The sequence below is a fragment of the Castor canadensis genome, chromosome 7 (genome assembly GCF_047511655.1).
Source record: "Castor canadensis chromosome 7, mCasCan1.hap1v2, whole genome shotgun sequence".
Classification (NCBI taxonomy): domain Eukaryota; kingdom Metazoa; phylum Chordata; class Mammalia; order Rodentia; family Castoridae; genus Castor; species Castor canadensis.
Window position 1 is genome coordinate 129,567,182 of NC_133392.1, and position 16,267 is coordinate 129,583,448.

Consider the following 16,267-nt stretch of genomic DNA (forward strand, 5'->3'; position numbering starts at 1 on the left):
GTTGGGCTGCCTTGAGTCCAGGACATGGGACACTGGAGGAAAACATACTATCAGTTTGGTAATGCACTGAATTCTGGTTCTCTTCCCAATCTGTCTTCTAGCTACTACTTATGTATCAGAGTCCTTGAATAGCTATGAAGTACATTCTATCCAGGCTGTTGGCTGCACTCAGTGACAGAGATAGGGTGTTTACTCACTTTATCTTATCTGGAACTGGAATCTTTTCTCCTACTTTTAATTACCTGCACTAACAGAAAGAAAGCAAAGTAGGGATTAAGTCCAAAGTCATCTTGCTAAGGTTCTACAACCCTTTTGGCAATGTGGTATGCCCAATGATATGATAATTCTCTCCACCTAAAATGGTAAAGTGGCTCTTCCTGCTACTATCCTTTTCAGAACGGATGCAGAGCATGAGATGGCAAAACCACTGGCAACTGTTTCATGAGAGAATGAATAAGGTAGTCTGAGGTGTGGAATCTAAGAGATGTAGTCAGGAAAATGGAATGCTCGGTAAACTAAAAGTCAGTCCTTTTTAAAACTGACTTTTAATCAATTTGAATCTATCCTCCAGTAAGAAGGAATCAGGCAGAAAAATACCTAAATCTTCATTTTTGTCAACTTTCACTGGGAACCATGTATAAACCTGGGAGGCATATCCCATGGTCCATGTTATATGCATATTAAGCCTACCATTCTTTTTTCTTTTTTTTTTCTCCAGTACTGTAGTTTGAACTTAGGATCTTGTGCTTGCTATGAAAACACCCTACCACTTGAGCCATACTTCCAACCCTTTTTCCTTTTAGATTATTTTTTTAGACAGGGTCTCATGCTTTTGTCCTGGGCCAGCCTTGGACGGATCTGCCTACCTATTGACGCCTGCATAGATGGGATCACAGCCATGAGCCACCACACCAGCATGTTTGGTCAGATAGGGTCTTACTAACATTTTACCTAGGCTTGCCTCAAACTCCAATCTTCTCAAACGCTACCTCCTGAGAAATTGGGATTACAGCTGGGTGTCACTATACCTGACCCCTAAGATTTTTATAAAGAAAGAGAGACCAAACCCCCTTTTAAAATTAATGAGAATAGAAAAGGCAAGAATTTTACAGATAAGAATATGGACTCAAGGCAGAGTGCCTAAATTCAAGTTCCAGCTCTGCCATTTACTTGCTATTTGATGTTGGGTAAGTTACTTTACTTCTCTATATATCAGTTTCCTAAGCTGAAAAATGGGGATAATAACAGTATCAATCTCAAAGAGCCACTGCGGCTTAAATGAGTAGTGCATGTAAAAATGTTAGACCTCTGTTTGACACATAGTAATGTACCACAGATATTAACCTTTCCCTCCTCCTTCTATTTCCAGGCAACCTTGAACAAAAGTGCTGCTTCCTGGCCCTCCTCTGCCTAGGAATACCTTGTTCTGTGCCTGACAACTCATGTTATGCCCTTCATATAAGAAAAAATGTGAGCCGTAACAAATATGTAAAAGAATACATAAAAAACTTAAATGTACAGCTTAATGAGTTACTAGAAAAGGGATGTCTTAGTAACCCCACTTCAGGTCACTAAAAAGAACACACCAGCACTCTAGACACTCCCATGTGCCCATCCCTCAACACATTCCCTTGAACATCACCATCCCAGCTATTATGGAATAAAATCCCTTGCTTTTCTTTGATGTTTTAATACCAAATTGTACATCTAAATAAATATGTCTTAATTTTGTTTTTGAATTTTATATAAATGGAAAAACATAGTATATTGTTTGGGCTGACTTTTTCCACCTAACAAAAGTCTTTAAGATTCATTCATGTTGAGCTGGAGGTGTGGCTCAAGTGGTAGAGTGCCTGTCTCCCATGCACAAAGCCCTAAATTTAAACCCCAGTACTGTTCATCCCCCCCAAAAAAAATTCGTTCATGTTATTGCATCCACATGTAGTTAATTTTCACTGCTACATATGAATATAACAGTTTGCATATCCACTTTACTGTTAGGTACGTGGTTGCACTCACTTATGAACATTCTTATATATGCATCTTGCACATACATCCTGGTATACATAAGCATGCATTTCTGTAAGAAAGGTACCAAGAGGAGGAACTGCCAGGTAACAGGGTATGTGTATATTCAAATTTAGCTAGATATTACCATCACTTTTTCCAATGTGGTTGTACCAATTTTCCCTCCTCCAGAGGAGTTTCCCCTACATCACATCCTCCTTCACATTGGACTATCAAGCTTTTCAAGTTTTGCTGTTTAGTAGATATGTAGTGACAGCTCACTGGGTTTCTAATTTGCATTTCCCTGAGTACTATCACAGGTCTATTGGCCAAATGGATTTCCTCTTTTATGAAATGCCTATCCAAGTCTTTTGCTCATTTCTGTATTTCTGAGTTATTTCTTTATTCCTACTGATTTTTGTAGTTCTTTGCTCTGGAAACAAGCCTTTTGCTGATTGTGTTATAAGTTCTTTTTCACTTTCTTATTGGAGTCTTTTGATTAATGGAAGTTATTAACTTTGTTCTCCGCACCGCCCCCCCAAAAGGCTGGGAATTGAACACGGGGCCTTGTGCATGCTAGCCAAGCACTTGAGTGATATACTCAGCCCTTGTTTTTATGAGACAGGGTCTTGCTATAAAACCCAGGCTGGCCTCAACTTCTCCTGTCTCTACCTCCTGAGTGTTGAGATTACAGGTGCGCACTACTGTGCCTGGCAGGAGAAGTTCTTAACTTTAATGTAAATAATTTTTGTGTGTGTTTAGTAAGAATGGAAATTTATTCAGATTTTTTGGAGATGGACACTAACTCCAAACTGACAATTTCTGGAGACCCAAAGTGTTACTGTTCTCCACCAGTAAGCATGAGGATTTCATAAGGTAATAAGGTTTCATAAGGTTTTGTCTCAGATCTATGGTTTCTTGTGAGAAATCGACATTATCTGATAATCTCTGTTCCTTTATAGGTAATCCCTTGTTTTCTCAGGACATTTTCAACATTTGTTCAGTTTTCATTTTTCTTTATGATGTATCTGGATGTGACTGTTTTGAGGTTTATCCTGTTTTGGGTTATCTGAGTCTCATAATCTGAATTTTCATGTCACAAAATTTGAAAAGTTTTCAGATATTTTTCTTCAACTCTCATGTAAGATCAGGAAAAGTCAATGTTCCTATTTCTATTTTCCTGGTAACAAATCTGTGAACATATGAGAGATGAAAGACAGTTGATGTGACTAGCTATATCAGTGGGTTCTAATTTATTGTGTAAAAAAAAAAAAGCCTGATCAATCTTTTCCCATAATGAATAGATACATCTTCAGGGCATATTTTAAGAATTCTTTTTGTCTGTCCTCTCTATCCTGAACTACATTCTCCTGCTTCAGCGTTTTGGTGGAGGTACTTCGAGCATCATGAAGTATGAGATAGCAACACAGTAGAATGTGGGTTCTAGAGTCACATGGAAATGAATGGCCTGGAATAGGTTACTTTACACCTTTGAGAATGAGTTCCTTTACTGTAATTAAAACTACTGGATGCTTAGAACTGTGAGGAATAACTGAAAGGTACATAAAGTTCTCAGCATACGGTAGGACCTCAGTGAACAGTGGTGGCCACGATCATATTCTCTGAACAACTTTCCTCTTGTCCACTCTACCACAATTGCCTGAACCTCATGGTTTTTTTGTGAAATAGCAACCTGTCACATTCAAGAACAGCAAAAAGAGATGAACTGCCCTCAGTAGGCCAGCAAAATCTGCCTAGTACTCATAGGCAGCACTGTTAGTTCAAGCCCCACCTTCTTAACTAAAATCACAGGATTGATGCATAGGGTTGCCTTCCCCAATGCAAAGTCATTCTGAACTTCCACAGGGGCAGTAAGCTGAGGAATCAAAGCAACCACTCTCCTTGCTCACTGCCAGCAAGCACTGAGGTGTAAGGTGCACGAACTATCTCTAACTGGGAGAGTCATACTCCCCTGGTCTGATGAGTCTGGGTCAAAGGGTATTGTGCCAATCTGTGTGTCCTACACTGTAAACACAGCAAAATGAGGGATGTATTGCCTTCCTGCATTTGGCATGAGTGTACGGTCAAGTATGGTGCTCCTCTCCTGGAGGAGGTCTGTACCTGAGCATGGGGGAGGGAGTGCAAACATGCAACAGAATGTATGTCCTTAGAAAACTGGGATGCTTCCACAGTCTCCTGCGCTCTGCAGGAAAGCCCTGATGCTTATCATGTGCAGAGCTGTAGTCTCTTAATGCTCTCTACTTCCCTGAGATAGGACATGTACATAGAAAACAGACATTTTTTCATAGGAACCTGGGCCACTAATGCATGAGGAAGGAATATCTGCTACAAATCCTCACAACACATTTGTTTTGTTTTATTTTTGAGGTAGGGTCTCCCTAGTTTTGCCCAGGCTGGCCTTGAACTTGTGATCTTCCTGACTCTGCTTCAGGAGTAGCTGGGATTATAGACATGTACCATCACACCCAACCAGTTAGCACACACTTTTTTTTTTTCTTTTATTATTCATATGTGCATACGAGGCTTGGGTCATTTCTCCCCCCTGCCCCCACCCCCTCCCTTACCACCCACTCCGCCCCCTCCCTCTCCCCCTCACCCCCTCAATACCCAGCAGAAACTATTTTGCCCTTATTTCTAATTTTGTTGTAGACAGAGTATAAGCCATAATAGGAAGGAACAAGGGTTTTTGCTGGTTGAGATAAGGATAGCTATACAGGGCATTGACTCACATTGATTTCCTGTGCATGGGTGTTACCTTCTAGGTTAATTCTTTTTGATCTAACCTTTTCTCTAGTACTTGTTCCCCTTTTCCTATTGGCCTCAGTTGCTTTAAGGTATCTGCTTTAGTTTTTCTGTGTTAAGGGCAACAAATGCTAGCTAGTTTTTTAGGTGTCTTACCTATCCTCACCCCTCCCTTGGGTGCTCTCGCTTTTATCATGTGCTCATAGTCCAATCCCCTTGTTGTGTTTGCCCTTGATCTAATGTCCACATATGAGGGAGAACATACGATTTTTGGTCTTTTGGGCCAGGCTAACCTCACTCAGAATGATGTTCTCCAATTCCATCCATTTACCAGCGAATGATAACATTTCGTTCTTCTTCATGGCTGCATAAAATTCCATTGTGTATAGATTCCACATTTTCTTAATCCATTCGTCAGTGCTGGGGCATCTTGGCTGTTTCCATAACTTGGCTATTGTGAATAGTGCCGCAATAAACATGGGTGTGCAGGTGCCTCTGGAGTAACCTGTGTCACAGTCTTTTGGGTATATCCCCAAGAGTGGTATTGCTGGATCAAATGGTAGATCAATGTCTAGCTTTTTAAGTAGCCTCCAAATTTTTTTCCAGAGTGGTTGTACTAGTTTACATTCCCACCAACAGTGTAAGAGGGTTCCTTTTTCCCCCCATCCTCACCAACACCTGTTGTTGGTGGTGTTGCTAATGATGGCTATTCTAACAGGGGTGAGGTGGAATCTTAGCATAGCACACACTTTCAAAGCAACTGGAAAAGTACCCTAAATGAAGTGTACCACTTTTGCTCTGAACCATGTGTCCCCCGTTTATCCCTTTACCCCATGAGGTGCTAGGAAGGCTCCTTGAGGGTGATAGGAAACAAACCCAGGGCCTTATGCATGCTAGGCAAGTGCTGTGCTACTGGGCTATATCACCTTTGTTAAGGCTCCTTGAGACTCCCACAACTCTGAGATAGTTCTTTTCACTCCCCCATATGCCCACCTCATTAGGCTTCACTACAAATATGGCTATTATTGAGAGCTGAAAAGATGACAGTGGGGGAAGAATTGGTACCTGCGCCTAGTGTTTGTCCAGCGGAGTCAAAGGAAAGAATCATTGAATCTGCAACACAAGAGGACAAGTTCATTTCTTTTTCCTTCTTACAGTAACACAACAAGTTCCCACGGTTCTGCCCAAACCCTGTCATCCAGGATGAAACCCAGTGCAGATGCTTCCACAGTTCCAGGCCCACCTGTCCACTAGGCCAGTAGGCCCTGCTGTACCCAGCACCTGTTGCCTTCTGCCAATCAGAAGAACATCTCAAGGCAGAAACAGATCCAAAATTCTTTAGTGGTGTTTCCTGCCAGATTAGGGAATAATTTTTTTTTCCCCATTGAAAATGAAATTCAAACAAAGCAAAACAAAATTTCCCTCCTGCATCAGTTAAAGGCACTAACATTTCCCCTTTGACCACTCCCTTTCTTCCACTAACATATTTAATTTTTTATTCTTTCTTTCCCCCAGAAGACTGAGAATGGCCTATAGGAATTTATAGTATATGCTGAAATCAAAGAGTGAAGACGTAAATAAAGGAAAATATCATACAGTGTGGGAAATGTTAGTGCACAAAGTGCATGCCATGAGGACCTTTACAAACATTACAGGCAGAATCACAGAGGGCATGAGTTCCCATACACCCAAAGCAAAAAGGAGAAAATGAACAGTTCCAAGACTCAGTGTGTACAATGCATTCATCCTTTCAAATGTTCAGAAAATTCTTATTGGACATCTAGCATGTGCAAGATACTATGTATGCCTTTGAGATACAGCAGCAAACAAACAAACAAACAAACAAACAAACAAAACCACCTTGGTCTCTACCATTATGGATCCCCCTGCATCAGTCTAGGACAGAAATAAATTATTTAACTAGAAACTGAGTAAGGAATGGGTGCTGGACAAGGAGGCTTCCCTGGAGAAGTGGTCACTTGAATAAACAGCTGAAGGATAAGTCAGGGTCAAACCTAACAAGAATGGAATAGGCGTTTCAGGCAGAGAGAAGGTCATGTATAGAGACCTGAAGCAAGAAGGAGTCTAGTGCTTCAGAGCAACTCAAAGCCCAAGTGTACAAATACTATACAGTGATCAGAGAGGACTTTCTTTTTGCATGTTGAAGTTTGTATCTTCTACTTTTTATTTATTTATATTTTAATTATTTTGGTACTGGAGTTTGAACTCAGGGTCTGTGGTTGCTAGGCAAGTACCCTACCACTTGAGCCAGATCCCCAGTCCTTTTTGCTTAAGTTTATTTTTCAGATAGGGTCTTGCATTTTTGCCCAGAGCAAAATGATCCTCCTAACTCTGCCTTCCATATAGCTGGGATTACAGGCATGCATCACCACACCACCACACCTGGCTTGTTTTTGAGATAGTCTCACCAATGTTTTTTGTCTGGGCTGGCCTCAAACCGTGAACTTCCCATCTGTACCTCCCAAGTAGCTGGGATTACAGATATGAACCACCATGCACAGCTTCTGCAATATTTCTTGAGTAAGTAGCTATAAATCTTGTATGGCTGTTATACAAGAGCCAATTCAATATGATGACATAAAGCTAACTTATATTTCAATAACTACAATTGTATGGGGCACCAAGATGAAATATGGCCCAAGATAACCCAAAGACCCCCACTCAAAAGGGATCAGATTCAAAAGGCTCACTTGCGACAAAGCAGTGCCAGCTGGATGCATGTAGGACCAGTGTTTATAGCCACATCCCCCCATCCCAGCATTGTCCTTCAGATCTGTTTGTATGTCATTTTCCCTCATTACAATCGGAAATTCAAATAAATAGCTATCATAACTGTAATCCATGCTAGATTATAAACTCTGTAAAAGAAGACAATACATCTATTTTATCTACTGCTATGCTACCAGAACAACACCAACACTGTAACTATTTACTGAATTACAGTGCCCAGAAAAATAAACGGACCACAAATCCTTCAGGCAATTCTACATAAATACAGGATAACCATGGGTTTACAAAGAAATGGGCAGCACTGAGCTGGAGGATGTGATTTCTGATAAGGTTCCAGATAAGGGTCTGTCCTGCCAGTTAAAGGTAGATCCACATGCTTTGAAATCTACCAAGAAAAAGGCATGGTTGCCATCTTTTTACAAAAAAGTAGAAGTGGTGGGGTGGGGGGAGAAGGGGGATGTGGCACAAACGATGTATACACATGTAAGTAAATGTAAAAATGATAAACGGAGAAAAGAAAAACAAATGTAGAAGCACAGTTAGGACTCTTGTCTGATCAGATAGTTGGCCATTCTAGCTCATACAAGCAATGTCTAACTCATAAATTCTGCTCCTTTATCAACATTTCTTGCATATGTCTCCTCTCAATGAGAAGCCTGTGCCTCATTTTTAAAGAGCTTTATTAAGGTATAATTTACAATGCCCCCAAATTCACTGATTTAAGTATACAAATCATTCATAATTGATCCCAGCTCCTGCCTCCAGCACCACTGAGTTACTTCCTGTCTCCATCATTCACTTTTCTGGATATCTGCCTATCCTTTTCTGCAGGAAAGACTCTGCAAACCCTTTACTACACCTCTGCCTCCAACTTAGCCTACTTCTGTCTGTCTTTTCTATTAATTTCTCCAAAAAGTATACTGGACTGTGTAACAACTCTTGATTAAAACCCTTCTGTGGGAGTTGGGGGTATAATTTAGTATTATAGCGCTTGCCTAGCATATATATATAATCCTGGGCAACACACATACACACACATGCACACACACACACGACAACAACTGCAATAGCAACAACAACAAAACCTTCCCTAATTTCCTATAGCCTGTTAGACAAAGTTCAACCTCTGAAATTCAAATTCTTCACCATTTTGGCCCATTGTACCTCTAATACACCTCATGTTTCATACATACCAAACTACTTATATTTCCCCAGGGACATGTGCCTTCCTGTCTTCAAAAAATAGACATGCTGATCTGTCCGTTTGTATAAAGACCCTCCCACTTTCCATTAAAACCCAACTTAACCATCCTCTCCTCCTTGACACCTTTTCTGATCAATTCTGTTCACTCCCACTTCTAAAATTGCATTTACCATACTGCATTGTAATTCTTGTTGGCCTCTCTTTTTCTCTTAATGAGCTGCAAGTTCCCTGAGAATAAGGATTGTCTCTTCATTTTAAAGTTTTGATGACTAGCTCAGTGAATAACACACAGAAAGTGACCAATTTCTTAGTTATTATATGAAGGAATAAACTAGTAAATGTCCATCTTTCTTTCAGATATTATCTGAGTAACATTTCACAAGTCAAGGGAAAAAAATCCATTCTGGATACTGATTCTCATTCAGTTCAAGTCAATTCTGAACCATCCTTATCCTATGAGGCTGCAGGAGTTCAAGCCTGAGCACATCCTGGGAAGACAAGAGTGCTCGCACATGGTGTGGCAGCACAAGGTAAGTAAGGAAAACATCCTCAGAACTCCCTCGGTGATGGGTCACATTCACCTAGAGGAGATCAGAACAAATCTCTGAGGGATTGACTAACCAGATGAACAACTGAAAAGTACTTCAAATTTTCATTGCGGTTGACAAGTAGATTTCCATTTGCAATTTACCTTCTTTGTACTCAGAAGCAGTCCTGATTTAATATTTTTTAAACTTTTCAAGAATTATAGGTAATGTTTATTCCCTGCATTTTTGCAAAATTTCTATAGCAAATGTGTGTTATTTATATCATGAAAGAAAAACAAAAAGTGGGGTGGTGCTCATATATAGTCCCAGCTACATAAGAGGCTGAGATAGGAGGGTTGCTTGAATCCACAAGTTCAAAGCCAACCTCAGTGAGAACTCACCTCAAAAACCAACAACAAAACGTTAACCTCTCAAAGATTCAACAACTCACCGAATAAATGGGCAGATGACCAGAATAGATAATTCTCAAAAGAAGAAGTACAAATGGCCAATAAACATATGAAGAAATGTTAAAAATTCTTAGCGATAAAGGAAATGCAAATAAAACTACACTGAAATTCTTTCTCATCCTCATCAAAATGGCTGTATCATCAATAACACAAACAACAAATGCTGGCAAGGATGTGAGGAAAAAAGAACACTTCTATACTGCTGATGGGAATGGAAATTAGTGCAACTGCTATGGAGAGCAGTAGGGAGGTCCTTCAAAAAGCTAAAAATGGAACTACCATAAGATCAGCAATACTACTACTAGGTATACATCTGAAGGAATGTGCTCCAGGTTATTATAGAGCCACATGCACATCTAGGTTTATTGGAGCATTAGTTATAACAGTCAAGCTTTGGAATCAGTCCAGATGGCTCACGAATGATGAATGGATTAAGAAAATGTGGTATATATACAAATGGAGTTTTATTCAGCAATTAAGAAGAATGAGAGTTGCCTTGTTCTCGCCTTTCTCTTCTGTTTGGCGCGCACTGTGCGCCGCTTCCGTCAGCCTCCTGCCCGCCGTCTCCTTAAGACCAAACACCATGCCTTCAATTAAGCTGCAGAGTTCTGATGGAGAGATATTTGAAGTCGATGTAGAAATTGCCAAACAATCTGTGACCATCAAGACCATGTTGGAAGATTTGGGAATGGATGATGAAGGAGATGATGACCCAGTTCCTCTACCAAATGTTAATGCAGCAATATTAAAAAAGGTCATTCAGTGGTGCACCCACCACAAGGATGACCCTCCTCCTCCTGAAGATGATGAGAACAAAGAAAAGCGAACAGATGATATACCTGTTTGGGACCAAGAATTCCTGAAAGTTGACCAAGGAACACTTTTTGAACTTATTTTGGTACGCAAAGAGAACCAGTGGTGTGAAGAAAAGTGAAATGTGCCTGACACTGTAACACTATAAGGATTGTTCCAAATACTAGTTGCACTGCTCTGTTTATAATTGTTAATATTAGACAAACAGCAAACAAATGAAGCAGCACATCAATTGTATTAGCATAAGATTGTCCTTATTGCATGTGTAGTTTGAGTACAGACTCCAAACCTATGGCTGAGTTTCTGCTAGTATGAGCAAAAGCTTTTCTCTTTACTCTGAATAAAAGTGAACTATGGGTTCTCTGTAGAAAGTGGCATTTTGGACTTTTCCTCTTCTGTCAAGCAATTTCTGCCTAGTTCATTGTCCAGTTAACTCTTGTTAAGCTTTTAAAAGTTGGCATTGTAAATAAAACAACTTGCAAAAAGTTTTATTATCTTTATTCATGAGTTGGAAACTGGAAAAGGCCTACTTGAAGTTAATGGTCTGAGTGGGGATATTGGGATGTCTTCCAGACTCCTGGAGTCAAGCACGTACCACTGATACTGATCAGCTTACATGAAGCAGGGCTCTTAATTGGACTTGAGGACTTTTTTTTTTTTTTTAATCTTCACAGCTTTGAATATGTTTAGAATCAGTTACTACCTGTTTTGTGGGTTTTTGGGAGAAATGTAAGTAGAAAATGTGTTAGCTTTTCAATTTAAAAAGACAATTCATGTGATATGTCATCTTTTTATAATCAGTGTTCCCATGTGGGGAGAACCATTCACACTACTTGCATGTAATAAAGTAATTAAATCTTTAACATTAAAATGTGTGACAAAACTCAGGCAACATCTATTATGAGTTGAAGATACTTTAAATAAACAGTAAATTATAAAAAAAAAAAGAAGAATGAAATTACGTTGCTTGCAGGTAAATCAATGGAACTGGAGAACTTCATATTAGGTGAAGTAAGCTAGGCTCAAAAAGTCAAAGATCACATGTTTTCCCACATATGTGGAAACTAGACCTATGAGTTAAATATACAGATAGATATACAGATATATAGATCTCTCTCTATATATATATGTATATATAGATATATATGATCATATTCAAACACACATACTATATACAGAACAAAATTATATTAGTGAGTCTGTCTGAGGGGACTACAAGAGACAGAAGAGGTAAAGAGAATGTTAGAGAATGAAAAATACTGAAACAACCCATCTATATATAAATATAATATAATATACTTTACTATAAGCTATTGAATATTAGGAGAGCATGGTGATAGAGAATGAGTAAATAACAGGGGGAAAGGAGGTTAACTTGATTAAAGCACAATATATACAGGCCTGAGATACCAAAATGAAACCCCCTCGGACTATCAATATACACTTTAAAAAAATTAAGGGCTGGAGGGAAAAATAGGTCTTTTCTGAGGGGTGTACCAGTGGGAGGTGGGTGGGCACAAGGAAAGGGGGAATAAGGATAAATATGGTGAATGCATTTTGTATCCATATATGAAAACAGAAGAATGAAACCTGTTGAAATTGTTCTAAGAAGGGAAGGAGGGAGGGAGGAAGGAAGAGGGAGAATGATGGAGGAGATAAAACTAAGATATATTGTAAGCACATATGTAAATATCAGGATGTATCCTCCTGTATAACTATTCTATACTAATAAAACAAACAAATAAAACTTTCTAATTCAGCTGTAGGATTTTAGCCCTTAACTCCTGGTATCAAATGTCAAAGGATGGAAGGTTCTTGATCTCTTTCATTATTCACTGTATGTGCTGAAAGACTGTTTAGCTTTTCAGTACTGAGGTCATCCTTATATTTCAAATCAACTATATCAATCCTTCAATGGACTGGGCTTTTGTTCTCCAAGAGCCCGTGATGTGATAAATAAGATATGGAGCCCAATAAGAAAAAGTCTGCCTTCTAGCCAAGGAAGACAAACAAGTTAGTAGGTGTTTGAGATAAAATAACATGTAAAAGGGTCTTCAGGATGAAAGCACCAGAGAGGTGGCTGTCTTACTGACAACATCAGACCTTTTGCAAACTCCTTTGTAAAGGTAGTGCAATGCTCCCAAAATCACATGCCTTTAAAGTTCAGATGATACACATAAGAGGGTACACATTTTTAGAGGAAGTGAGTGACATATTCATGTTTTGTGTAAGTTGAGATGAATTTTGCTTTGAGGATTAAAGGCACAGACTTCAGAAACAGTTTGACTATTCATTATTTGTGCTTATTCAAAAGGATGTAAGATTGTTTTACTTATAAAACATTTTCACAGCTAATGGGAAAACTTAGTATTTAACAAACTGAGAGCTTTGCTTTGCAAGAATATCCAAACTTCTTTCCAGATGACAAACACATCATTTTTATTTTGAGTATTCTAGTCTTCAGCTGTTCCTAGCTCCCAGGTAGCCACGTGGTGTGCTGCACAAGTGACTGAACAAACCAGACTACAACAGAGCTTTGCTGCATGACTCTGTTCAATGACGAAATCTAGAATTTACTGGAAATCTTTTATTATGGTCAGATGTTTTCTGTGTCTGGTTTCTGAAGCTGAAGAATATAAAGATGTAAAAGGAGTAAGGGGAATGGAGCTCAATTTCTTATTCATTGGAGAGGTTTCCAAAGCATCAAACATGCAGTGAATGCACTGCATTTTGGGGTACTGCCTGTCATACATTCAACACATATCTTTTACTATTCACCTTGTGTAAGCCTTAGAAATGTAAGCATGAATAAGAAACAGCTTGTCTCCAAGTAGTTTGCATGCTAACAAATAAAAATAAAACCACATATAAAGTTCACATATTCATATGACGCATAGGGATAGAAAAAGAGTAATAATGAGAGATTTCACTGTTCATTAATGCAATCGATATTTATTGAGCAACTACTGCACATAAGAATTCGGGATACAATAATGAGTAAGAACAAGAATGTTCCTCTTCTCAGGAGATAAAAAAATAAACAAAATGAACAAAGTAATTTCTGACAGTGATAATAACGTTAGACAATGTTATTATACACCAAGGGTATAGGCATTATTAGAGAGGGTGGTTGAGGAAAGCTTCTGTGAGAAGGTGACATTTGGGCTGAGATCTGAAGACAAGAGCCAGCTAAAAAAAGATACAGGTAAGGGAGTTCTGGGCAAAAGGGAAGCAACTGAGGTTACCTTACTACAATTAAGGTTGAGAGAGGAGGGCCATGTTGCTGGAGTAGAGAGCAGGGAAAGCAGGAAAATGTGGTCAGAGAGGAAGATGAGCCAGACATGTCATGTAAGGGGCCAGAGAGGCATGTTTGTGTTACAGCTCAATAGCAATGAGAAGCTTTGATTACAATCAGGAGAGTAGGCTGGGATATAGCTTAATGGTAGAGTACTTACCTTGTATGTACAAAGCCATGGGTTCAATTCCCAGCAACACACACACACACACACACACACACACACACACACACGAGTTAAAATGTTCAGAGCTGAAGTTCTTTTCTTGTTTCTGGCTACTTTGGAGCTTTCAACATTCCTACCTCTTCCTTCCAAGCCCCATGCATTAATGACCAGCAGCATCCTCTGCCCTCCCGATGACTGGGTGCAAGAACAGGCTTGTCACTAGTCACAACACACCCACAGGGTCTTAATCTTAGAAGTAGAAGACCACCTGGACCGTGGGTCTAAGCTGTGTTTTCCAATCTAGTTTAGAAAGACTCTTCAACTTTGCGAGATATTGGTTCATTAATAGAACTGATACTTTAATAGACATGTGGCCACCTGTATCCTGCTTAGATGCTATAGGGACCTAACCCCTAGTCCAAATCCCTTGATTTCTTCTGTTCCAACCTCAATTCCAAAGAAGCAAACAAAATGTGAGTAAAAAAGATTCCTGATAATATACAGAGAAAAGAAGTCTGAGGAGGGGAATCCAGAAGTGAAAATTGATGACAAGGAGTTTCCAAAGATGGTGAAGAGATAGAAGCTGATGGTTGAAAAGATAGGAGGGAGGGCATCTGTAACTTCAGTGGGATTAATTTCTGTACAATGGTCCAGTTCCAAGGACAGAGCTGTGAATGAGAAAGTGGAGGCTGTTGATATAGTAGACTTACTACAAGACATTTTTCCATATGTTTATTTCATTAATTCGACCTACCAAACATATTCTACAGTCTTTACTAAGCTCAAGAGTCTATGAAAAGAACAGACATGGTCTGTAAAATCAAACAGAGTGTGAAGTTGTAGGGGGATCATAGAGACAAATAATGGTATTACAAGCCCTTAGGGTAGCTGTAAGAGTTTAGATGCAATGGGAAGTGTTTATTGGGAGAAACTGGGAAGACATGGATGACATAGTATTTGAGCTGGTATGAGGTGACCTTATGGGCAGGTTGCACTGGTAGGGTGGGAACAGGTAAAAAAAAGGCACTGGAGTGTGGAAAGCAAGGGGTGTATGGTTTCAGGAAGGTAAGATCATACTTAATTAATATATTTAGCGTTTCTTTCAGGAGGTAAAAATGCATGTAACTAAAAGTCAATAATACAACATTTAGACTTTTTAAAAAAGGCTTTGACACATCTAAGACTATTTTTAAAAACTGCTAGGTCACACTACAAAACAAAATGCACTTGGCTTAGGATCAGGGCACCCCTTGGGCATCAGTGCCCACAGGGAAACCAGGAAGTTTGGGAGCTGCTGGCACTTGACTAGCCAAAGAATGACCTAAAAGGCAGATAGGAAGACTCAGTCAGGGCTGGGGTCTAGGAGGACTGTTTTAAGACAAAGGCGGAAAAGAAATGAGGCTGGTAGCAAAAGGACCTAGCTTGGGTGCATGGGGATGGAAGGAAGGCCATAGGGTAAAAACCCAGTAACCCAAAAGGGATCAAGGGCAGGAACTCCAGGAATGAGCTTTGAGTTAAGCCACCACACTGTTAATCTGGGCTCTGCCATTTTTTCCACTGTATGATTTTTGGATCTTATTCCTCACATATTAAAAAGAATAAGACTAGTTTAAAGTCTCTTCTCTGAAACCCTGAAACTAGAAAATATTAACATTTAAAAACATTCAGGTTTTTAAAAACAATATACAGGCACGCATGGTAGCACATGCCTCTAATCCCAGCACCACAGGAGGTTGAGGCAAAGGACTGCAATCAAGTCAGACTGGGTTACATAGTGAGACCCGTCTCCAAAAAAACAAAATCATATACTGCTTAACACCCCACTCTTGTGAGGCTTGAAGCAGCATCCTATAATTAAATATCAATATTTCTGCCATGAAATGAATTTTATATTTCATGGTACTATAGTAGACACTTGTTACTTATGAGTATATGGTTCAAAGGAGACTGCCATTAAGGAAGACCCTCAAATACTCAGGATGCATAGAATTTGGTATTCTAAAATTACTTAACTCTACCTGTACCATACTGCATGGAGTAGGTTACATTAATGTCACAAAAATTACTATTATGCACATTACTATGTATACTGTTCTCTAAAAACTAAGTCTTATTTCATGCTCTTTATTTCTACTACTGTAGATGCTAGATTCATTTCTCCTATAATGCTGCAAAACTTCCACTAAGATATGCACTTTTCAATAAATCTAAACTTTTCACTTTATCACTTCAATTAAGGATATTACATGCCCTTTCTGATGTGAGAGGATT

At 39.3% G+C, this 16,267-nt stretch overlaps 1 protein-coding gene across 4 annotated transcripts in view; it reads right to left on the reverse strand.

Moving 5' to 3' along the window:
- Nucleotides 1-16,267, reverse strand: part of St3gal3 (ST3 beta-galactoside alpha-2,3-sialyltransferase 3) — a 196,689-nt gene that overhangs the window by 118,899 nt on the left and 61,523 nt on the right. For 3 of the 4 annotated variants that reach the window (XM_074080374.1, XM_074080375.1, XM_074080373.1), the window contains exon 3: nt 5,836-5,883. The exons of the other annotated variant lie outside the window; for it this stretch is intronic. In XM_074080374.1, coding sequence (XP_073936475.1) covers nt 5,836-5,883 — 48 coding nt within the window. The remainder of the gene's footprint in view (nt 1-5,835; nt 5,884-16,267) is intronic. 4 annotated transcript variants of the gene reach the window in all.